Source organism: Panulirus ornatus, chromosome 1 (assembly GCF_036320965.1).
Source record: "Panulirus ornatus isolate Po-2019 chromosome 1, ASM3632096v1, whole genome shotgun sequence".
Classification (NCBI taxonomy): domain Eukaryota; kingdom Metazoa; phylum Arthropoda; class Malacostraca; order Decapoda; family Palinuridae; genus Panulirus; species Panulirus ornatus.
The window spans coordinates 69431150-69457211 of record NC_092224.1 but is presented as its reverse complement, the minus strand read 5'-3'; the positions used below and the strand labels follow the sequence as shown (position 1 = coordinate 69457211).

The window sequence follows — 26062 nt, the reverse complement described above, 5'->3', positions numbered from 1 at the left end:
TAGAAGTGAAAGTCATGGCGGCGGCTGCTACCCCCAACGTGTTCCTCTTTTCCATCCCCATCTCGCCACTCTCCCTGCCTCATCACATTAACAGCTGAACGACGTCCAAGTGGTGGTCTGCAGTGACAGCCATGACAGATCTGGAGAGTTTTACAGTGGGCGAAAATACTGGGAGGGTTTGTGAAGATCTCCCCCACCACCTCCCGTCAGAAGTAGGACTCTCGTCGGGCAATTTTTCTTTTTATTGATAAATGCATTGTTGTGCAGTTTTGTACGTGAATGGGTTATTTTCTAGGTAATGTATTTTACTAAATTTCGATGTGTCTACATAGAAAAAAAGGTGACATTTGAACAATCGCCCAGTATGTCGGGCACTCCTACCTCATAATACCCCAGCCCCCCCCCCCGAAGGAAAACGGTCAAGCTTCGCGCCAGTTTTACCAGCACCCGCAGAGCGTGAACCAACGCAGTCAGTGGCCTAACCTGCTATTAAAAGCCGAGGTTAAAAGTCTGCTTAACGCGGCGGTGGCTCATTATCGTGGTTTATTGAAAGAAACCCCCGCTAATTACTACATCACGATGTACAGCCGCATCCACACCTTATAAAAACGCAGATGTTTATTGCTTTGACGGAAGTGATAAGACAACCCTACACCAGAGGTACCCACGCTCCTGCTATGCAATGCAAATACGTAGTTTATTTTGGCAGTAGTACGAAGGCAACCACGAGGTAAGGGCGAACTAAAGCAGTACGAGCACGGTGGGGGGAGGGGTAACAGCTGCTGCTGCTGCAGCGGTGGCAAGCATTACAAAATGTGAAGTCTGCACCTCACGTCTCGCACCACACACACACAATTGACAAATCTATTATTCCTAAATGTTAGCATGTGTTCAACTCTGTTCCAATAACATACACATTTAACATTACCTTTCACGAATTAATCCACGTTTTATTCCTGAACATGTACCAACTTTGCCTTCTGAACCACCTGCTCCTCTCACAACCTGCCTATGCACTACTTTGCACTTCAACCATCCAGTTTCTCTACCTCCTGACCTTTGTATTCTTCGGTCCTTTTAACACCCTGCTTACATGCTCCCTTACTTCTGTATGATTTTCTCATTATTTACACTTTTTGTAAAACCATTTTGCCAGGACTATACCCGTAAACCTTTTTGTTACACACTCTGAGTTAACTTGCCCTTCAATCCATTTCTTTTTTGTTCACGTATATATTGGCATTACATTTCCATTAACTCGTCTTTGTACCACCCTTCTCCTTACTCAACCTTCCATTGTACCAGCATAAGGTTTTCCCATCCTGGCCTTAACCGTCTACCGCTGTACGACTCACTGCCGAGTCTTGTGCGTCTGGCAGCGAGGAACTCTTATATTTTACTCACGTCTGACATTTCCATTACAACAAAGTTTTTACTATTTCACGACTTCCTGGATCCTTCAAATGGTCCTCTGTGGGACTAATCCGGGAAGCCATTCTCCAAACATGCCTCTTGAAACAGGTTGATACTTAAAGGTATTTCAAACGTTAAGGGAAAATAATGTTACAGGAAATATGTTAAGAGGAAAGCTGACCGTCCCCTCTACAGGGGAGACACCTGGTGGCAGGCAACGTCGTGCAGCCAACCTCCTAGACTTACTTCCTGTCTCCTCGCTGGCGACCAATGATCCCTTACCATATCATTTCATTTCTCTTACTTTACACATTCACATGGTTTCGTACTTTAACATACACTGGCAGTTCATTTCAATGAATTATCAAATAATTCTAATAACCATCTCTACTTCAACATTAGTCACACACGCACACAATACGAGCCTCCGAAGAACAATGGTTAGCAATATAACCCATCGCTCATACACGAGTCCCGAACAAGGCAGCCGGCTCACAGCCAACCTAGCAATTAATCCTCCCATTTGAGGCTGGTCCATCAAGGTATACAAGGCATACGTAAGCTGGGGCTGACATACATATGCATACATATAAGAGTATATCTATCTCGTAACGGAGATATCACACACACACACACACACACACATATATATATATATATATATATATATATATATATATATATATATATATATATATATATATCATTATTATTATTATTTTGCTTTGTCGCTATCTCCCGCGTTAGCGAGGTAGCGCAAGGAAACACACGAAAGAATGGCCCAACCCACCTACATACACATGTATATACATACGTGTCCACACACGCCAATATACATACCTATATATCTCAACGTATACATATATATATGCACACAAGGACATATACATATATACACATGTACATAATTCATACCGTCTGCCTTCATTCATTCCATCGCCACCCCGCCACACATGAAATAAAAGCCCCCCTCCCCCCTCATGTGTGCGAGGTAGCGCTAGGAAAAGACAACAAAGGCCACATTCGTTCACACTCAGTCTCTAGCTGTCATGTAATAATGCACCGAAACCACAGTTCCCTTTCCACATCCAGGCCCCACAGAACCTTCCATGGTTTACCTCAGACGCTTCACATGCCTTGGTTCAATCCATTGACAGCACGTCGACCCCGGTATAACATATCGTTCCAATTCACTCTATTCCTTGCACGCCTTTCACCCTCCTGCATGGTCAGGCCCCGATCACTCAAAATCTTTTTCACTCCATCTTTCCACCTCCAATTTGGTCTCCCACTTCTCGTTCCCTCCTCCTCTGACACATATATCCTCTTGGTCAATCTTTCCTCACTCATGCTCTCCATGTGAGCGAACCATTTCAAAACACCCTCTTCTGCTCTCTCAACCACACTCTTCTTATTACCACACATCTCTCTTACCCTATTATTACTTACTCGATCAAACCACCTCACACCACATACTGTCCTCAAACATCTCATTTCCAGCACATCCACCCTCCTCCTCACAACTCTATCTATAGCCGACGCCTCGCAACCATATAACATAAGGGGGGAGGGGGTTGTTATTTCATGTGTGGCGGGGTGGAGATGGGAATGAATAAAGGCAGACAGTATGAATTATGTACATGTGTATATATGTATATTTGTGTGTATATATATATGTATACGTTGAGATGTGTAGGTATGTATATTTGCGTGTGTTGACGTGTATGTATATACATGTGTATGTGGGTGGGTTGGGCCATTCTTTCATCTGTTTCCTTGCGCCACCTTGCAAACGCGGGACAGCGACAAAGCAAAATAAATAAATAAATATAAATATATATCATATAACTGTCCAATTAGACAATCACATGTTTACCAAATGGCGTCCTAGCTTCGTCTCTTCGATGTATATCAACTGACTTATATTTCTCTCTTGTGTCTCCCCTGATGATGTGATTATTACACGAAAGTGCATTTGGGAACTTTTCGTGTTTCATTTTCCCCGTGGACTCAAAGGAATATATATATATATATATATATATATATATATATATATATATATATATATATATATATATATATATATCATTATCATTATTATTATTAATGTTTCATGGCCGTATTTTGGAAGCAGTTACTTCAGGATCTATGGAACGTTCCAAGTACGCTCGCTCTGAGGGTCGTTTATAAGCCACCAAACGTCGCATTACACAACATTACACTTAGTTCACTTCAGCTTAAAGAATGTTAAGAGATCCATTGTAGGCATCAGTTTTCATTCGATAACTGGGATTAAGAAAATATATTTTTCTCTTCAAAAATACACAAGGCCATTCACTCCCGTGCAGCACAGTATGTACCCCAGCTGCACTTATTTAAATTAGGCAATATACCGTAGAGAATGTTAAGAAACTTATCATTACTATCAATTCAGTGTTCATTCAGTGACTGTTTCCACAAATAAAATTTCTGTTTACGAATCTGATACATTTTTTCCCTTTTAGTCATGTTTCCCGAGCTACACGAAGAACCCCAGCTAGTGTGTGGGTGGGTGTGTGTGTATATATATATATATATATATATATATATATATATATATATATATTTTTTTTTTTTTTTTTTTTTTTTTTTTTTTTATACTTTGTCGCTGTCTCCCGCGTTTGCGAGGTAGCGCAAGGAAACAGACGAAAGAAATGGCCCAACCCCCCCCCCCATACACATGTACATACACACGTCCACACACGCAAATATACATACCTACACAGCTTTCCATGGTTTACCCCAGACGCTTCACATGCCTTGATTCAATCCACTGACAGCACGTCAACCCCTGTATACCACATGACTCCAATTCACTCTATTCCTTGCCCTCCTTTCACCCTCCTGCATGTTCAGGCCCCGATCACACAAAATCTTTTTCACTCCATCTTTCCACCTCCAATTTGGTCTCCCTCTTCTCCTCGTTCCCTCCACCTCCGACACATATATCCTCTTGGTCAATCTCTCCTCACTCATTCTCTCCATGTGCCCAAACCATTTCAAAACACCCTCTTCTGCTCTCTCAACCACGCTCTTTTTATTTCCACACATCTCTCTTACCCTTACGTTACTTACTCGGTCAAACCACCTCACACCACACATTGTCCTCAAACATCTCATTTCCAGCACATCCATCCTCCTGCGCACATCTCTATCCATAGCCCACGCCTCGCAACCATACAACATTGTTGGAACCACTATTCCCTCAAACATACCCATTTTCGCTTTCCGAGATAATGTTCTCGACTTCCACACATTTTTCAAGGCTCCCAAAATTTTCGCCCCCTCCCCCACCCTATGATCCACTTCCGCTTCCATGGTTCCATCCGCTGACAGATCCACTCCCAGATATCTAAAACACTTCACTTCCTCCAGTTTTTCTCCATTCAAACTCACCTCCCAATTGACTTGACCCTCACCCCTACTGTACCTAATAACCTTGCTCTTATTCACATTTACTCTCAACTTTCTTCTTCCACACACTTTACCAAACTCAGTCACCAGCTTCTGCAGTTTCTCACATGAATCAGCCACCAGCGCTGTATCATCAGCGAACAACAACTGACTCACTTCCCAAGCTCTCTCATCCCCAACAGACTTCATACTTGCCCCTCTTTCCAGGACTCTTGCATTTACCTCCCTTACAACCCCATCCATAAACAAATTAAACAACCATGGAGACATCACACACCCCTGCCGCAAACCTACATTCACTGAGAACCAATCACTTTCCTCTCTTCCTACACGTACACATGCCTTACATCCTCGATAAAAACTTTTCACTGCTTCTAACAACTTGCCTCCCACACCATATATTCTTAATACCTTCCACAGAGCATCTCTATCAACTCTATCATATGCCTTCTCCAGATCCATAAATGCTACATACAAATCCATTTGCTTTTCTAAGTATTTCTCACATACATTCTTCAAAGCAAACACCTGATCCACACATCCTCTACCACTTCTGAAACCGCACTGCTCTTCCCCAATCTGATGCTCTGTACATGCCTTCACCCTCTCGATCAATACCCTCCCATATAATTTACCAGGAATACTCAACAAACTTATACCTCTGTAATTTGAGCACTCACTCTTATCCCCTTTGCCTTTGTACAATGGCACTATGCACGCATTCCGCCAATCCTCAGGCACCTCACCATGAGTCATACATACATTAAATAACCTTACCAACCAGTCAACAATACAGTCACCCCCTTTTTTAATAAATTCCACTGCAATACCATCCAAACCTGCTGCCTTGCCGGCTTTCATCTTCCGCAAAGCTTTTACTACCTCTTCTCTGTTTACCAAATCATTTTCCCTAACCCTCTCACTTTGCACACCACCTCGACCAAAACACCCTATATCTGCCACTCTGTCATCAGACACATTCAACAAACCTTCAAAATACTCATTCCATCTCCTTCTCACATCACCGCTACTTGTTATCACCTCCCCATTTGCGCCCTTCACTGAAGTTCCCATTTGCTCCCTTGTCTTACGCACCCTATTTACCTCCTTCCAGAACATCTTTTTATTCTCCCTAAAATTTACTGATAGTCTCTCACCCCAACTCTCATTTGCCCTTTTTTTCACCTCTTGCACCTTTCTCTTGACCTCCTGTCTCTTTCTTTTATACTTCTCCCACTCAATTGCATTTTTTCCCTGCAAAAATCGTCCAAATGCCTCTCTCTTCTCTTTCACTAATACTCTTACTTCTTCATCCCACCACTCACTACCCTTTCTAAACAGCCCACCTCCCACTCTTCTCATGCCACAAGCATCTTTTGCGCAATCCATCACTGATTCCCTAAATACATCCCATTCCTCCCCCACTCCCCTTACTTCCATTGTTCTCACCTTTTTCCATTCTGTACACAGTCTCTCCTGGTACTTCCCCACACAGGTCTCCTTCCCAAGCTCACTTACTCTCACCACCTTCTTCACCCCAACATTCACTCCTCCTTATCCCTGGGGATAGGGGATTAAGAATACTTCCCACGTATTCCCTGCGTGTCGTAGAAGGCGACTAAAAGGGGAGGGAGCGGGGGGCTGGAAATCCTCCCCTCTCGTTTTTTTTTTTTTTTTTAATTTTCCAAAAGAAGGAACAGAGGGGGCCAGGTGAGGATATTCCAAAAAAGGCCCAGTGCTCTGTTCTTAACGCTACCTCGCTAACGCGGGAAATGGCGAATAGTTTAAAATATATATATATATATATATATATATATATATATATATATATATATATATATATATATATATATATAACGCAACTAGTTATCTTCATTCTAAAATCCGTTCTCTCCCAAGACAGACGGAGACGTGACCAGCGGACCACTTCAGTGCAGGAGCAGCAGGGCGGTGTACGTGACGTGGGGGACGTCAGGGTGTGAACATGACACGTGCCACACACGCCTTAAGAAAATAATATCCCTCACTAATTAATCATAATTCGCTGTTCGTCTTGTATGTCTGCTGGTGTGAGGCAGCGGAGGGAGACGCCAAAGGTGTCGGAGTTTTCCAGCTCTGGAAGTAGTGCAGCCTTGGAATGCAGGAGCCTTTAGAAACACTAAGACTCTTTCATATATATATATATGTATATAAATATATATATATATATATATATATATATATATATATATATATATATATATATATATATATATATAAACACATACACACACACACACATATGTATATATGTGAGGAGTGTAGCACTGTGGGAGGTACAACAGACGAGGGTACACAGAACAGGAGAGCAGAGGACCTGACGCAATAACAACGGGCACAACAAATTAGGGGTTACTAAAGGGTCAAGTGGAGATGGATAGAGGTGTGGGGGATGAGGTCCGGCCGTGAGGATGAAGTGGAACAGACAAAGTGATGCCACATTTCGAACGTGGAACAGCAGAGATAACAGGGATGCGGAACAGATGATGTGACGCAAAATTGGAAAGAGGAGCAGAAAATGCGTCGGATAGAATGAGGCAAGAGCGAGAAGTGAAACAAACTGGATGATGCAAGAGTGAGAGACAGAATAAAAGGCGGTGAGGCAAGTGTGATAAGTAGAGACAGTGGCGAGGCAAGAGAGGTGAGATAGCCCAGGTGAGATAAGAGAGTGGTGAGACAGGAGTGAGACAATAAAGAGAGGTGAGACTCGCAAGAAAAGGTAAAAGAGACAAGGTGAGATAACAGAGAGAGGTGAGAGAGACGGAGTGCGAGTCACATGGTGAGGTAAGAGAGACAGGGTTGAGATAACAGAGACGGGGTCCATACATCAGCACAACAATCACAAGACCAGTGTGTGTAGGGCAGATCAGACTGACACCCCCACACAACATGCAACACGACCCCTGAACAATATGTCCCTTTGACCTCCAACCGTATACACACGTAACAATACCTACACACAACGTTTTCCCTCCTTGAATTTCATATGGTGGAGGGTGAGGGGCAGTGACCGGTGGAGGGTGAGGGCCAGTGACAGGTGGAGGGTGAGGTGCAGTGACAGGTGGAGGGTAAGGTGCAGTGACATGTGTAGGGTGAGGGGCAATGGCAGGTTCAATGACGTGACTATAGGTGTGCTCATAACTACCATTTCAAACACCATATACTGCAACAACAACTCCCAGTGTCATCTGGTCTAAGAAAGTTTAATCTGCCTATGTTCATAACCAGTTTCCATCCTCCTCTGCTGGTGAGATACAGCGGTGTACTATGACACCTCGTTACACACACTATTATTAAGGCCTGGCATCGCTTAACATACTTTACTGTCGTGGGTAATTACCACAGTACGCCCTTCCTCCTGCCCCAGTACTAAGGGAGCAAAAAAGCCATTTTTGCCACATGAAACTAGGCCTTTTTTGGTATAACACTGTGAACTTGTCACACTCCTTATGAGCTCTGTTATCATAATAGATATCATTCATCTCATAAATGGTCCACTTCTAAAAGTTTGCTCCGGGTGACACAATTAAGCTACTCCCACCGTACTAACGAATACTATCCAAAATGGATTATCGAAAATATGGTTTTTACCACAACCCCATTCTCACCAGTAATGAAAAATAATAAGGTCTATCATCAATAGGTGACCAAGATCTTGACGATGCCTCAATTCTAATAATCATTAATGCAGAACGTTATTATTAAATGATCAGAACATGTGTGGTCAGAGCACGACAGCACATCACTCCAGGACCACTCGATCCTTGAGCTTCAACGGTGACCAGACGATAGTCCAGGGCGGAGGGCACAAGCCTCCACACAACCTCGCCCAAGGATAAGCACATTCCAGCCATATAATACTCCATTAAGCTAATTACGTTATCATAGCTTTAAACTGGGGCAAAATAAAGGTGTAATCTTCCTGTATAGCACTATTCATTCTCTTCGTAAATCCTGGTCTGGTGTTGATCTAGCGCAACGTGAGTGTACTGTGAACCGAGTTAGTGGGTCATATATCTTGATAGACAGCTATTATGACGTAATGATACACACATTATCCATAATTACAATGTGAGTTATGGTTTGGTTCACATCTTATCAACTAAATACTTTATCTAATACTAAGTACTTGTTTCATTCTATTTTGCTGTTTCCCGCGTTAGCGAGGTAGCGCAAGGAACAGACGAAGAAAGGCCTCATCCGCTCACGTCAGCATCTGTACCACACGTCAGACATACAAAGGTCATCACGTCAGCATCTGTACCACACGTCAGACATACAAAGGTCATCACACCAGCATCTGTACCACACGTCAGACATACAGAGAACAAAAATTGGATATACGACGAGGATGGTCGTCTGGGTTTGGGTGTATCGTCTACCAGCGTCAGTAAGGGCAACAACCATCAATATAACATGGCAGCGTGAAAACCCCTTAAGCCACATACACACACACACTATGTGACCCTTGAACGGAAGGTCGCAGGTCAAGGTGGGCACGTCATAAAGCTATGAATACCTTTCTCGTTTGTTGACCTGACGGAGTGGTTGTGGGAGGCAATGGGGTCTACGTGGGAGTAATGGGGTCTATGTGGGAAGTAATGGGGTCTACGAGGGATTTGTTGAAAGGTTCTGGCGCGTGTGGTGAGGAAGAGAAAAGGACGAGGGGAGGGTAGAGCAGAGGAGTCTACTGTTCAACCCTATTGTGAGGTTAAAACATGTCAAAATCATCGAATTTCCTTTCACTTGCTCGGTCAAGCACACAGGGCCGACGGCAGTACAATTAATCTGACGATCATACAACATAACAATCGTTGGGATCAATTACGATTCTACATGACAGACATCCTTTCACTCCACGTTACCACCGAAACAGAAGAAAAAAAAAGATTGTTAGAGTCAGATAATAACCCAGGAATATGTGGCACTGCTCAGTAACGTCACTTTTCAAGCAAAACTGTCAATTATCTAACAAGATCAAAACACGTCATCATTCCACCACAAGGGCCATATATGGAGTGTGTGCGCGTGCGTGCGATTTCTGACTCGTCTTTCTTCTACATGATATGGAAGTGCTCAAGGGTTTTCATCAATCGGTTGTTATACTTCGCTGACGGCCTGAAGCTCACATCACCAGCCAACTACTCACTCTAAATAATATATAGGAACACCCGCCTTATGTGGCAGAGCTTCAGTTTCAACACGTACAAGTCCCTGCCTGAGCAACATCATACCAATACATGTTTTGAGTCATGTTGCAACCACGAACGACGGGGACATGAAAGGCTTACAACCAGCACGTCTCTTCTTTACATTTCCCACATTACCCTCACGTTCTTGGTGTTGCCTTCAAGCTCGGTCAGGCGAGCCACGGTCACACCCGCGAGCGTGGCGGGTTAGGTCGCGGGAGTGTTGGTGATGCGACGTGTTATCAGAATATACAAGTAAACCAGTTACACCCACGCATGGAGACAGCACTGATACTGTTCCCAGTGAGGGGAAGGCGAATGCCTCAGGACCAGCGAGAGACCAACGTATCCCGCTGTAAAACATAGCGCAGGAAGAGTTGTCGCTCGATGATCATAGCAGGAAAAATCATTTACTACTATAAAAATCCAACGTTGTCAGAATCATCCTTTGTCACGGGACGTGTGTGTGTGCGTGTGTGTGTGTGTGTGTGTGTGTGTGTGTGTGTGTGTGTGTGTGTGTGTGTGTAGAGTTCTCATGTCATGCAATCACTCAATCTTTCAAGTGCAAATATCAAGGTACCACGGGCACAAGAGGCATATCTTATACTGCAATTTGTTATCACTGAGGCGAACATAAAAATTCGTTGTAACAAAACGTATGAATACAATGTCTTATCTTTAGCTCAGTCATTTACATATTTCACAGCAGATCACATCAGTACATAAGGCAGAAGTCAACGACATTATCTTCTTCCCACCAGCTAAATATATGAGTCTATAATATAGCATCATTAACGACACAAGCTATACGAGTTTATAATATAGCGTCATTAACGACACAAACTATACGAGGTTATATTATAGCATCATTAACGACACAAATAAATTCTTTATTTAACGAGAGACACTATAGACATACAGACGATGAAAGTACGTAACTTAACACATAACACTCCAGAGTCGTCTTCGATTTTCAGTTTGCTTTTCAACTGCGACATCAGGACTCTATGTGCTGTACACTGGCTAGTAACGTTAAACAAAGTATCAGCAATCAGCACCTACCTTACATTAGACATTAACGTTATCTACAGGTATCAGCATGCAGTATATACCGTCCATTAGCATGTGATAAACTGCTTCACCACCATCAATGATTCTATCAAGTCCAGGGGTCAAGGCCGCCACCACCATCATCAACACTAGTGCTAGTAGTGTGGAAGCCTGGAACAGGCTGTGTGAACTGGAGGGGCCAAGTGAGTGTCATCAGGATGTGTGTAAGGTGGTCAGAGAACCGTTCATATTGTGTGCCCCAGGAAAGTTTGTGTGTGGTATCATAGCTCACCAGCACTCGCTGATCACTAGGACCACAGGGATCTGTTCCCCTCACAGGGACCTGTGGCCCCGTTACGAGACTGACCAGCGTGTATAGGTATCACACGTCTGCCTCATATCATCCATAGAAGATTTACAGAGGTTTATCAATACGAGATCCTCATAATGAAGTTAGGGGATCGAGTGGAGGAAAGTCCCTCGGCTTTTGTTACGTTAGATTCCAGCGAAGGTTGTACTGTACCCTCGCCATACGGCTGGGGAAACACATATCCTTGCCCAGTACGTCATCCATATCCATGATCATCACATGACAGAGAACGGTACCAGTATTAAAAAAGGCTTTACCAGAAGACTAAAAGCTCTTCTGTTATCTCGAAGGTAGAGAGCTACACCCAGACCTCTGGCATAGGTGTTTGTTAAACTACATTTAATATCATCAGGAGCATGAGAGAGAAGAGAGAGAGAGAGAGAGAGAGAGAGAGAGAGAGAGAGAGAGAGAGAGAGAGAGAGAGAGAGAGAGAGAGAGAGAGAGAGAGAGAGAGCCACGTGAGAATTCCCATCGTCTCTAGACAAAGATGATGTAAGGAGCTTACCATCCCTTCCTACCCAGGGTATCCCTTCCATGTGGCTCCTGCAGCAGCAGTCACTGTGTGGGACCACAGGTCACATCTGTGGTATGTTGTGCTCGTGTACGTGAGGCGAGGAGCACACACACACACACACACACCAGTACCTACAGTATGGACGTTACGTTCTAGGTAGAGGGGATCTTATAATGTGCAGGATCGGTGTTTGTACCGTTGGGTATAGTGTTCTGAACGCAGACGAGGAATGGAGAATGGAGCTTGAGATGGGTGCTCCTCTGGGGGAGGAGAGTTTCAGAATGGGTTAGGAGGGAGGTTATTTAGTTCTTGGGTCACTGCGGTCTGTGTACGTGTTGTCAATGTCGTGTTTGTAGCGGGAGAGGGGGGGGGGGATACGTAATTAATGGTTACTGATGGTGTCAGGCAGGGGCGGGCTTTTTATTTTTCCTTGGGGGTAGGTGGTCGGTTAAGAAGCAGTCTGGGCGGCAGGGGCTGTATGCTGTCACAAAGAAGAGAGCGCCGAGCATACTGAGTGGAATATATTTTGGAAGTACTTTTGTTTCGTTTAGCAGGTTCATTGTTAGGCAGCGGGGGACTGCTATAATGTCTCGAATTTGTGTGGTTTCCAAGTGTATTACATATTCTCTACACACACACACACACACACACACACACACACACATATATATATATATATATATATATATATATACATATCCTGTCCTAAGAGTCCCTTCTACTATGTTCATAAGGTGTTCGGACTACCAACTTCGCCAAAAAATACATTCCTTCCGTACACAGAATATAATCTTGTCGTATAAACAGCATACCAATAAAAAGAAAAAAGTAATAAATGGGTAGAGAATGCAAACACTTAGTACCTCGGTTGCATTCAACCCCTCGAGTACAGCAGTACAACCCATGAGCACAACAGTGCAACCCATGACAACAACAGCTCAACCCATAAGTACAACAGTACAACCCATAATCACAACAGTACACCTCATGACCAACAGTACAACCCATAATATTCCCCAAAGAATAAAAAGGAATTCTAGCAGTGACAGACTCATAGGTTCTCTCAAAGCTGTTTGTGATAGTGAATGATAGTGAAGATCAGAAACTCATAGATTAGTGTGATAACAGTAGAAATGTATATAGACGATTCAAAAAGGAAAACCTGCAAACTGATCATTTGACTATGGAGGCTCAGATGATGTTAATCGTGGACTTGAAGCAAAATATTCAAGTCTATTTACAAACGGTACTGCTTTCAACCACTCTAACTGGTACATCATCCCGTATGTTTACAGTCCTGTTGAAGTAAAAGGTTCCTCGCCTAATTCATGGTGACGGTACGACCCTTGAACACATCTAAGACCCTTGGGTATGACGGCCCGGCCTTTGACCTGACCCCTCACGGGTTACGCCATAAGCCAGTCCGTCGTTACCTAAATGTAATACTGTCATGCTCAAGGGTCATTACGTCATGCTGAAGGAACTGAGACAAAACGTAACGGCTGAGAGCGTCACCAAAACACTCACCTCAACACTGTCCTTCCAGCACAAGTTTTCCAACCTATCACATTACAGGCGAGCAACGACATCGCCAGACGTTTCACATAAAGTATTCACGAACCTTCCAGATGCCTGGCGCCATACACTGTACACTAGTCCTGGGTACAAGACTATCACTCAATCATTATCTTCCCTCTGATGTTTACATTTTCTCCTCAACGGGTTTTATTTACTTGTGTAAATGAAAATTTGAAAAAAAAATGACTTTAGTCCAGTCTTTCCTCAGAAATTCCATCGTAAAAAAAAAAAAAAAGCACAGCACAAAGGAAACATATGGAGTAGAGCCTCGTGTGATAAGGAACATTCTTCTTCTGCAAGAAAAGTGTTGGTATTTGGAGGAAGCCTGGTGTCCTGGCAGGGTCCGGGAGGGGTCGGAGGGAGGGAGGCCAGGCAGCCATGATGAACGCCTTCCCGCACCGCTACACACATTCTTACATCCTTCATTCGTACGAGAGGTTCTGACACACAAAGAAATACCGAGCATTATATGTATTTCTACACATCTCTGAGGACTTGATATATACGTAAAAATACATATACATGACGTACAGAACATAATATGAAAACTCAAAGGATATTATATAATTGGCATGTGTTTGTGAAGGACATAATTAACAGGCTCGAGTTTGTGGGTTTGTTCATATGCTTGTGCCTTTGTGATTACGTGTGTGTGTGTGTGTGTGTGTGTGTGTGTGTGTGTGTGTGCTTGCGTGTGCGTCTGAGCGTGTGTGTTCGCATGGAACTATTTGTATAAACACATGTTACCTTCACCAGCCCGCTTTTCAGGCCAGGACACCACGTCCCGCTTCTCATCCAAGACTATCAAACAGTTTATATAGAGGACAAAAATGGAGTCCAAATATTTTCCTCCAAGTTTTATGGGTGAAGGCAGAAAAGCAGAGTCAACTGTGTGGGGCCGAGCGAGGGAGGTAAACTTACGTTCCCAACATTTAGATCCAGCAGACAAGGAAGTTAGGCTTCGAGAAACACGAACATATTCTCTCTCTCTCTCTCTCTCTCTCTCTCTCTCTCTCTCTCTCTCTCTCTCTCTCTCTCTCTCTCTCCCTACGTCCTTATGACCTACGGAGGGGGAAGGTGGGAGTTATTTAGCCATCCAGGCGGGTAGACTCCGTTAACAAGGTAGGTGGTTCGTCGTGGTAATAGACATCTTAAGAGTGCAGCATATGCGGACGGACGGACGTGTGTCTGGTCCACTCCTGTGTACGTGCACTAGCATAACCCCTGGAGCCGTGCGACGACGGTACAAGCACGCCACTGGCTATTATGGCCTGGTCATCACAACCGTCGTGTTCAAGGATCGTCTCCCGTCGAACTCAAGCGTTCGCAACGTACCGATGCGCTTGTGGGGTTAAGGACATTTCTTACGTTACCATCAAATTCTGGGGATAACTTATAAGTTAGGATACTAAAATCTAAAAACAACACGGTTGCGTTGCGCCAGGGGCCTAACCTCCACCGAACAATACCTCCTCACAAGTACAAACTCACGTAAGGAAACACGATATTTTCTGGGTTCATTCTATTTCTCTTTCACAACCAGAGCACAATCGAGCTGCCAGTCGTTCTCTACACCTGTCAGAGACGAACCAAACCTTCAGTCGTTCTCTACATCTGTCCCAGTCACACAACTGAAAAGAACGATGGATACTGTAGAGAACTTCTCAGGATAGCACTTCAAGAAACAAATCTTTAACATTACGGAGTTTTAACACAGCTCATTCGTCTAACACTACTGATTCGCCTAACACTACTAATTGGCTCGAATTACACTATCGGCTTATCTAACACGTCTAACGCTGCTAATCTACTTTCATAACAACACTGCTGACTACAGACTAAACTCCTGCGATCATGTTTCCTGTTCAAGTTTCTAATCACAGTGCCGCCAGGAGGTGGGTGTTCAGGCCACCAGATCAATACCCTCGACAGAGTGTGGTCACTTCTTGCCAACTCCACAATACACACAGTTGCGAACTACTTCTTTCGTACCCAGCGAAGTTGAATTTCATCTGTTAAATACCCGTAAAACATACATCCCTGGAAAAAGATTACCGAGACTGATCATTGGCGAAAATGTGCATTATACGTAAAAGGAATAATCATTAATGAAATACTGAAGTGCGAATATGCAAAGAAAATATCTGAAAGTTTGGTAAACAACTAAAAAAGTATGGGTGATGGGGGAACTGGAAGTAGAAGAGCAAAGAAGCTTAGATGTAAGGGAGCCGAAACCGTATGAAAATGATAGACAGGGGACGGGGGGAAAGTATGAAAGTCCATTAGAAAGGAAGGGAGGAAAGAAATGAGAGAAACTAAGGTAGTAGGGCAGTAAGGTCGTGGTGAAAGGGGAGAGGACGGAAAGTTTGAACTGGGGAAATACCGAGCATGGGAAAGAAGGCTATATAGAATTATGAACTGCAAGAACAAGAAACACAGGATACTGAGAGTAAGGAAGCAAGTAACTCATGATGGTAGCCTACTCATTAGGTAGCGTAGTTATAAGGTAGCCTAGTCATTAGGTAGGCTAATCATAAGGTAGCCTAGTCATCATTACCCAAGCCTTTATAGATGTAAGCGTAGCTAGCCACGAGTCTACACTTTACCCACCATCAACAGACACCAATGTAGCCCAGCTCACAGTGCCCACACCCTATACAGTCGCCAGTCCAGTCCATCCCACAAAGCCCAACCCTTAAAAGACATCAGCCAAGCCCAGTCCACGATACTACAGAACTCCTCGCAGGCGACAGCCTTCCCCAACCCAGACAATTGTTCTGCTACGCCTCGCCACTGTGCCGGCTTTAATATACACCATTACTACTGAATGGTAGGGAGCAGAAGACTGAAAATATTCATGATAATCAACGCTGGGAAGACGGAGTGGAAGTGTTAAGACTACCCGTGATAATCATAGCCGGGGCGCTGCAGTGGAAATGTTATTATCATCGAGAAAAATCGTTGCTTGATAAAGGAAACACTAATATTCAAAATGAGTACCATGTGAGTGATAGGGAAACATCAGGTATGTTAAAACTGTCAAATGATAACCTGTGTTAGGGTAGCGAAGCACGAACCTTAAAACTAAAAGAGAAAGGGACGCTCGTAAAGCTAGAATCTAACGTTAATAAATGGTGCTAACAAGAAAGAAAAGGCGAAGAATACATTACAATGCACAAAAATACCTAACATTCATAAGAGGATTCTTAAAGTCTAAAATTGTTAAGGATAATCTGTGTCGACATGAGACAGAAATGTCAAGCCTCTTGAAGTTAATAAATATTTAGAGCAAACCACCAGAAATAAAGCACACGGAAAATCAGGAAGTCACAAGAATTGTAAACATTCGGGAAAACCAATTCGGCTGCAACACCAAATGGCGTACATGACTAGTTAAGTTCCTTCACCAAAATGAGATAAGATTAAACAACACATAACGATATGACTTTTAGGCACAAAGGGTATAAACCATAATTTCTAGATAACGCTACACAAATCCGTCGTGAGACCCGGCCATAAATCTGGGAAAAACAACGGAGGCGAGTTGGCAAGAGCGGGGGACTCCACCCTCCGCGCACCGGCTTGCAGCGGTGAGAGGTTCACAGTTCATGGTGTGCACAGTGAACTGGGCGATGTGTGCACACGTGCATCTTCCCCCACCACTGGACCACTGCCGCACCTGCCCCACTAACCCACAATGTCCTGGCACTAAGTAAAACTGGGAGGTTTTCGAGCAGTCACTCCGACTCGCTTCAGACGCAACACCAATCCTCGGTATATACACCACACCTCCATCATTCTAACCTCTTGAACACGGCGGTATAACACCTGAGCATGGCCGTTTAACGCTTGGGTATGTCGTCCTGATCCTTTAAAAATTTAGTTCAAGGCCAGACCAACGTACAACGTACCTTCGTGCTCAAGGGTCGTACCTTCGTGTTCAAGGGTCGTGCCGTCGTGCTCAAGGGTCGTACCGTCGTGTTCATGGTTTGTGCCATAGCGCCCAAGGGTTTACTGTATGTTCAAGGTTCATATCGTCATGCTTAAGAGCCGACAGCAGATTAAGTGCATTGTGGTAACGGTGGATGGATACAGAATGTAACACGCAGCAATGAGGACAGAGCCAAGTAAACATGTCTCATGGGTGACTTACTACACTCTCTTACCTTAACTGTGCCAGAGATAGATAAAAGAAAAGTGATGGAAACAGCCGTTAAATGTGGAATAAAAAAGCAGATTATATATATATATATATATATATATATATATATATATATATATATATATTTTTTTTTTTTTTTTTTTTTTTTTTTTGCTTTGTCGCTGTCTCCCGCGTTTGCGAGGTAGCGCAAGGAAACAGACGAAAGAAATATATATATATATATATATATATATATATATATATATATATATATATATATATATATATATATATATATATATAATTCTTAAGCATTCGTACGTAAGTAAATCACCAGCCTATTAAATATAACAATGAACAAAGATTACTAGACCAACGTGCTTTCGCAGTAAGCAAGCAACTACTACTATATTCTAATTCTCAGAAAAAAATTGAAAGAAATCATAAAAGCCTGTTCTGCCGTTATTTCTTTTTTTTTTGTCTGTTAACTCAAACAATTAAGATTTACCTTTCGTGCTGAATACTTCATTTTCAACTGTACAGCTGAGAAATTACCTACCTATACCAGGGACGGTCGAGGGAAAGTTATCGTCCAGCAAGCGAGAGTTTACGTCCAATCAGCGAGGCCTCACGTCCACCAATAACAAACGAGTTTACAGCCTCACGTGGTGCGTGGGTCTCACCACCACCAATAACAAACTAGCTTACAGCACCTCTCTCGATGCATTACAGTGGACGACGACAATATGATCAAATCGTGTACGGCAACAGCTAAACCGACGAATCAATTCCAAGAGGAAAAGAACCTCGCACTGACCCACATAAAATTTGCCTCATGAAAACCTTTTAGGACAAAATTAACTTCCATCACTTGATGTCCCCATTCCTGGGGCCCCCGTCAGGTCAGCTGATGTTTATATCAACAAGTGGAAGATGTATAGATGGCTTCGTCCTTCCCCCACGCTCCTACCAATCACCAACGGCCGCAGCCATCCAATGCTTGATTTCATCACTTTGCTCTCTTCTTGGACTGCCTCCACCTCCACCGTACTTCACACTCATTCCCTGGGTGCAACGGTTGGACTTCTAACCTGACCCTTATGGCAAGACCACCACCATACCCAAGGGTCGTGCTGTCGTGTTCAGGGGTCGTGCCGTCATACCCAAGGGTCGCACCGTCGTGCTTTAGGGTCGTACCGTCGTGTTCAAGGTTCGTACCGTCGTGCCTTAGAGTCGTACCGTCGTGTTCAAGGTTCGTATCGTCATGCTTTAGAGTCGTACCGTCGTGTTCAAGGTTCGTACCGTCGTGCCTTAGAGTCGTACCGTCGTGTTCAAGGTTCGTATCGTCATGCTTTAGAGTCGTACCGTCGTGTTCAAGGTTCGTATCGTCGTGCTTTAGAGTCGTGACGTCGTGCTTTATGGTCGTGCCGTCATGTTCAAGGGTCGTACCGTCATGTTCAAGGGTCGTATCGTGGTGCTCAAGGGTCGTACCGTCGTGCTCAAGGGTAGTACCGTCGTGCTCAAGGGTCGTACCGTCTTACCAAAAGAACGTTCTGTCGTGCTCAGGGAGTTACTGTACAAGAATCATCGCAGCATGTGTTGTTGTCAGGCCTCCATCACGATGATGAGTGCCGGAGGGCCGCCTGAACACACCAGAACACAGTGATGCAATATGTCACAGGTTAAAGCGAGACCAACACACCACACACTCATTCTGGCTCAGTTTCCTCCGGTATCACACAGTGTAGCTCACCTTTCACCGGTACACACACTTTAGGTCAGCTTCCGCTAACATTACACATTCTACCTTGCCTCCACCGGTATTAAACACGCTGTCACCTTCCACTGGCAGTACACAATCTACGTCACCTTCTACAGTAACCATATACACTAGTTCAGCTTACACAAGTATTACGCACACTTAGGTCAGGTCCACAAGTATCACATACTCTAGGTCAGGCCCACTGGTATCACAAACTCTAGGTCAGGTCCACAGGTATCATACACTCCAGGTCAGGTTCACTGGTATCACACACTCTACCTCAGGTCCACAGGTATCACACTCTCTAGGTCAGATTACAACAGCGTTCAGCCAGTAACAATTTGCCTTCACAATCCCCACGCGGAAAAAGACAGAACGGAACGATGAAGCTGACAATCTGTCCCGAGTGTCAGCCCAGCGTCAGGAGCAGCTATCCCGGAAACCCTGACGCAGGTCATCAATCTCACCTGCAGCTACCCAGGCGACGACTGTCCGGCACCGACCGTTGCCTCCACCTGCACCAGTCTTACCCCTGGACTGGGGTCGTCCTGCCGACAGCCAGTTCCAGACTTCCTCTCTTTCTTTTTTGCCCTGATAGTCAAAGTCATGGTTAGGGAGACGAAGTTAAAGTCCTAAGAGGCGAAGTCAAGACCCTGGAAGTCAAATTCAAGAATCAAGAAGTTAAATTCAAGGAACTACAAGCCAAAATCGAGGTTCTGGATGTCAAAGTCAAGGTCCTGGAAGTCTAATCCAAGTCCTCGGAAGGCTAGACCACCTCGCTTAGACCCTGGGTCTATATATATTTGTAATTCAAAGTCAACGTCTGGAATTTCAAAGTCACGTCCCTGAGAGTCGAAGCAAACGAAGTAGAAGTCAAAGTAAAGGTCCTGAGAATTCAAGTTAAGATCCTTGGAGGCAAAGTCATGGATGTGAAGTCAAAATCAAAGTTTTGATCGTCAAAGCGAACGTCATTATAGTCAAAGTTAAGGCCCTCTGAGTCACAGGTAAAAGCAGGACCTTGGAGGTCAAAACCAAGGTCCTAGGAGTCAGGGTCAAGATCCTGGAATTCAAAGTCAAAGGTCCCTGGAGTCAGGGTCAAGGTCATGGTCCTGGAAGTCATCCAAAACTATCAAAGTAAAATGTCAGCGTTCTGCGTGTCCTCTGCAAAATCCTGGAAGTGACAATGTCGTGAAAGTGACACAATTTCACGAAGGTGATGATAACGTGAAAGTGACGATGTCGTGAGGGTGATGCACACTGTCCTGAAAAGGATTCGAGGACTTTTAGTTTCAACTGCCAGTCTCACATTCAGGATCTTCGAGAGTTGAATTTAAGGTTGTAAAAGTTATGTTATACACAAGGTCCTGAACACCACAGCAGACAACATGATGTGTTATATTCAAAGGACCAGCAAGTTACAACAGAAACCCTGAGGCTCTGGAAATCAGGTTCCTTGGATGTTATACTAAAAGCTCTGGATGTCGTGTTTACAGCACAGATATAGTCAGCTTCCTGGAAGGCACTCTCTTCTTTTATTCTTCAGTTTACAGTCATGAGTGGACATTGTATGAAAAGCCCTAGGGAGGGGAAAAAAAGGACATCGATTCATAATACACAGAATGAGAGGTCATCTTCATTGACTGATAAACGACAGTGAAGTTCTAAGCAACCATATGCCAGATCCTGGGAAGAATGTTCAAGATGCCATACGTTTTATTCAAGATCTTACAGAATCATGGTCTTCAAGTTCAAGACCTTACAAGTTCATATCTAAAAGTTCCACAACTCGTATTTGAAGGTTCTGGAAGACACGTTTAAAATTCTGGAATTCTTTTTTAAAGTTATCTGAAATCTTGTTCAAGATCCTGGAAATATGCAGGTCGTGAAGGTCTGTTCGAGTTAAAGTAGTTTTCAACGAGACAAGGAACATTATATATGGTTTGGGGATTTTGTCCAAACTTCCACATGCTTTAATAACGTTCTGGGGAGTCACGTTCTTCACTCTGAAGAACTTTGTTCTTTATCAAAAGCATTATGATCATGGAGTTGAGATTCCAGTTCTTAAGGTCCTCCGGGTCACGTTTAGAATAACAAGAACTGTGGCTCAAATTCCAAAAAATTTGGTTTAAAGTCTTTGGAGACATATGAAATGCTACTGGTTACGTTCAATTTCCGTTTGCACCTTTTTCCACGTTTCGAAAAGACGTCCTTAGCCTTTCCAGTCCGGCAGCAAACAACCCTTGAGCACGACGGGACGACCCTTGGCGATGGTGAAGCGACCAACTCTACCTACATTTTAAAGGGTAAAAGGCACCTCATCATTCTCAAGGTCGTAACGTCGCGCTAAAAGGGTTTTAGGTCCGAAACGATCTGTTAAAGTCTCCTTTACTACCGGCTAGAATTACCTCAACAATCCATGAACCAATCCTCGCTCAATCTGGATCACGATTAATGTCTCCCGCGGCCAAAGTTATAAAGGAAAAACGTCGATCGCGTCTCCATAACTCTTGATTTACGCCATTCTTATGAAGCCTAACTGTGACCCAGTGATCACGGTGAAACACTGACTCATGAGGCATTCACGCGGGGAAGTGGTCCTAGACCCGCCTTCTGATGACTCCCGCCTGTAGTAGACATGACGGCCTCCATCCCTCATCTCTCACCGGCCGAAATTAAAACCATCATATCCGTTGCTTCGAGAACTTCATAAAGAATCTGAGCCGGAGGACCGACGTATTGACGTTCTCCTCCCGGAGGCCCAGATAATGAACACACGACTTCGGCTCCACTTTGCCCCTGAGACTCATGATAAATGATTCCAATATCGGGATTCAAGAACCCAACAGCCTCCATCACTACGCAACACTTCCACAGCCACCCCTCACTCTATTATTTACTGAGCGGTAGGACGGTAAAGAAGAGGTTTAGCAAGGAAGACAAAGGGAGGGAAGAGATGACAGTTCTACGACCCCCAGGATGGCAAAGAAAAAAAAAAGGTTCAGCAAGGGAAGGTAAAGCGAGGAGAGAAGACAGTTCTACGAACCCCAGGAAGGTACAGCGAGGAAAGAGAAGACAGTTCTAGGAACCTCGCCACAGAAGCACTCTCTCTCTCTCTCTCTCTGCGAACTCCACGACAAATTCTTCTTATCGTCTCCCCAGTTTTACTCTGTGTGGTTTTTTCTCGTCAGACAACCCACACTGAGAGACCAGGGCAGGTATTCGTTCTCCGATACCTCGTCATACACGAAGGGAGTCGAACCAACACACAAGCCGGCCGCACAAAAGAGTCCTTATCACCTGTGCAGTGTATCATCTCAGACCAGGACTTACCAAAGTCGAGTTTTCTCAGGGTTACGTCAGCAGCCGAGCGTAAGGTTCTCGTGTGTCTGACAGAATGGGAGGGAGGGAGGGAGGGCTCACCACGTGCCGTCCCTGCCACCTGCTGTACCAAAACTGCCACCCACCCCACGCACCGCCTCCCCCTGCTACCAGGCGTCCTAACACCGCCGCCCGCACTGCCGCCCTCCTCCTCCTCCTCCTCCTCCAGGCGGTGTACAGACGTGCCCTCCATGACGTCACGAACATGTGTAATATGCCGGTGGCATCTGTGACAGAGAGCTGAGCGACGAGTTTCCGCGTAATGACTGCAGCACCCAGAGCCAAGTAGGTCAGGGGTTCGAGCAGTGCCATCCAAGGGTGCCAGCCGGGTGTGCCACAAGCCCCGCTGCTGCTGCTGCTGCTGCTGCCTTCCTATCGCCAAAGGCCACCACCCCGGACTCACTCAGCCCAGGGAGACTACAATTAACACCTGCTATGTCGTCCAATATTCATCACTTACAGTGCTCAAAACAAGTTAGTCTCCCACTCCTGCCAACAATATCTCCCACAATCTACCAACACTAAACCCGTGAAACAATTTCTATCACAAACCACCAACTGAAAACCCTGCCACAAACCACTAACACAATATCTTCCTCAAACCACTAACAACAGTAGTACCACAAAACACGAAAAACAATATATTCAACTAACCATTTACAATAATAACTACATTACACCACGAACAATATCTATCACATACCACAAACATAAACGTCTAAATAAACTAACAACAATGCTACCACAAACCACAATATAATCTACCACGTACAAAGAACACTAATCACAATCAAAACCCACTACTAACAACGTGCTTTATGAAGGCAATGTCTACCATAAACCACAAACATCTACCACAAACCACCCACCACACTTGGAACCACCCACCACACTAACGACGTCCACCACAAACCACACACGATGACATCTGACCCCAAGCTTGATTTTTATTTCATATTAATCATCAGTAATCCTCAATGAGTCTATTGTCACATCAAGAGACTCCCTATCTATTTAGCATTAACCTTAATGCACGACAGCACGACCCTCCTAGCAGGAAGGTACGGCCCCGTCGTGCTCCCTTAAAGGTTTATGAGACACACCCTTAAATAACCCCTAAATAAAGGGAAGAAAAGACAGTAATGGACTCACAGTGTGACGGAGCGTGGCAGGGTGGCAGTTCCCACGTGGAAATATATCTGCATTATTTCATGTGTCACTTGGCAAGGCGGGAGGTGCGGGCCCGTACCGTCGGCTGTAACTCCGTTCATTTCCCGAGTATTTTCATGTAATACTCTCGTCAACGGAGCTGCCGAATGTTTCCAGTAGTCTTAATTACTCAGTTCAATTATGTTCAGTTTCGTAAATGAGTAATTTTCTATATATATGATTCGTTTTCTGTTATTCTTATCACTGAATATTCTTCACTTTCTGTATTCCATCAACACTTTCACGTAACTGTATTACACATCAGTACAATTCCTGTACATAAACAAAGAGATATTGAAATTAGTTTCCACGATGCTCCACCGGCGAGGTCCATCCCCCGGCGTCCGTCACTCTCATTTGGGTAATTCCCTCGTCGTAATCATGGTCTGGTGTGAGTGGATCACAGGTCACACGTCAGCCAAGATGTGTGTCACTTGCTGTTATAGTTCTCAGCAATCCAGGTCATCCATCTCATACATCTCAATACATTTCGTTCATTAAATATTTTTTCTCGTATTTGTCATCCCGTTGTGTGGCGCAGGTGTCACAATCACTCGTTGTTTATTCCCTTTCATGCGTCTGTTGTTCGCTCCTTCCTGTGCGCTGTGTGACGGTCAGTAACCCAGATTCAACACCATGCACGAATATACAAAGGCTGCACTACCTCCAGCAGCTGAGAGATGATGGACTCCTTTGAAGCGAAAAGTTCTTTGATGAGACTGTGCTAATGATACGTACAACCTTGCCAAAGGTGGCTTTTCCCTCGCCGTGTAACTACATGCCGGCAGAGTCCGGTAATACCCGTATACAGTTATTTCTCTAAATGGGTTCCAGAGCCTAGTAGTTAAGTGTCATCAGCTCCAACCTGTCAGGAGGGCATTATGATATATATATATATATATATATATATATATATATATATATATATAGCCCTGGTTCAATCCATTGACAGCATGTCCACCCCGGTATACCACGTCGTTCCAATTCACTCTATTCCTTGCACGCCTTTCACCCTCCTGCATGTTCAGGCCCCGATCACTCAAAATCTTTTTCACTCCATCTTTCCACCTCCAATTTGGTCTCCCACTTCTCCTCGTTCCCTCTACCTCTGACACATATATCCTCTTGGTCAATCTTTCCTCACTCATTCTCTCCATGTGACCAAACCATTTCAAAACACCCTCTTCTGCTCTCTCAACCACACTCTTTTTATTACATCTCTCTTACCCTATTATTACTTACTTGATCAAACCACCTCACACCACATATTGTCCTCAAACGTCTCATACATATATATATATATTCCCCTTATGTTATGCACCCATGGTACCCACTATACAAAGCATGATGTACCAGCTCTCCATGAATAACATTAACAGACTCTCCTCTGTAGACCCTCACTTAACAGTCCGCCAGCCAACAGCTCTTCACCACCTCTAACGCTGTACATCACTTGAACAATTAACGTGACCTCCATATCGATGAGGTCAGTGTCGTTAGCATAGTTTGCAAACCAGTCATTTCAAACCGGCAGTGAATTCATTAAGTCCCAACAACAGAACAAAACGATCCTTTAGTACGACAGTTAACCGCTAGAGCACGACAGAACGACCCTTCAGCACGACACTTAAAACCTTAAGGTATGAAGCTTGGTCTTTGACCTAATCCTTAAATCAGGTCAGATACCAAGCCATCATACTCAACCATCGTACCATCGTGTTGAAAGAATTAACAGCCATTAGCTGGTCAGTGTTTCCCATGTTCTACATCCTCGAAATTTTTCCACAACGCGACAACCATGCCATCCACCCTCCCCCCCCCCCCTCAGTTTGAAAACGTTGGACTGGGTAGTTGCCTCGCGTCAATAATAACCATATCGTATGGCGAACCTTACATAACCATCCCAGTTTTATTAACTATTTAATTGGGTTAAGTTTAACACGGATGGGGACGGCGTCATTACCCT

General features: G+C 44.2%; 1 protein-coding gene across 13 annotated transcripts in view; it reads right to left on the bottom strand.

Annotated features, from left to right (window-relative positions):
- Asator (tau-tubulin kinase asator) overlaps positions 1-26062 on the bottom strand; it is a 595476-nt gene that overhangs the window by 308195 nt on the left and 261219 nt on the right. For 3 of the 13 annotated variants that reach the window (XR_011712966.1, XM_071663250.1, XM_071663257.1), the window contains exon 1: positions 24040-24442. The exons of 2 other annotated variants lie outside the window; for them this stretch is intronic. Coding sequence is in view for 10 of the 11 variants with exons in the window: in XM_071663250.1 (XP_071519351.1) it covers positions 24040-24158 (119 nt within the window). In the remaining variant the exon portion in view is untranslated. Of the gene's footprint in view, positions 1-24039; positions 24445-26062 lie in introns of those variants that run through there. 8 more of the 13 variants (XM_071663204.1, XM_071663233.1, XM_071663223.1 and 5 more) reach the window with 8 other exon arrangements.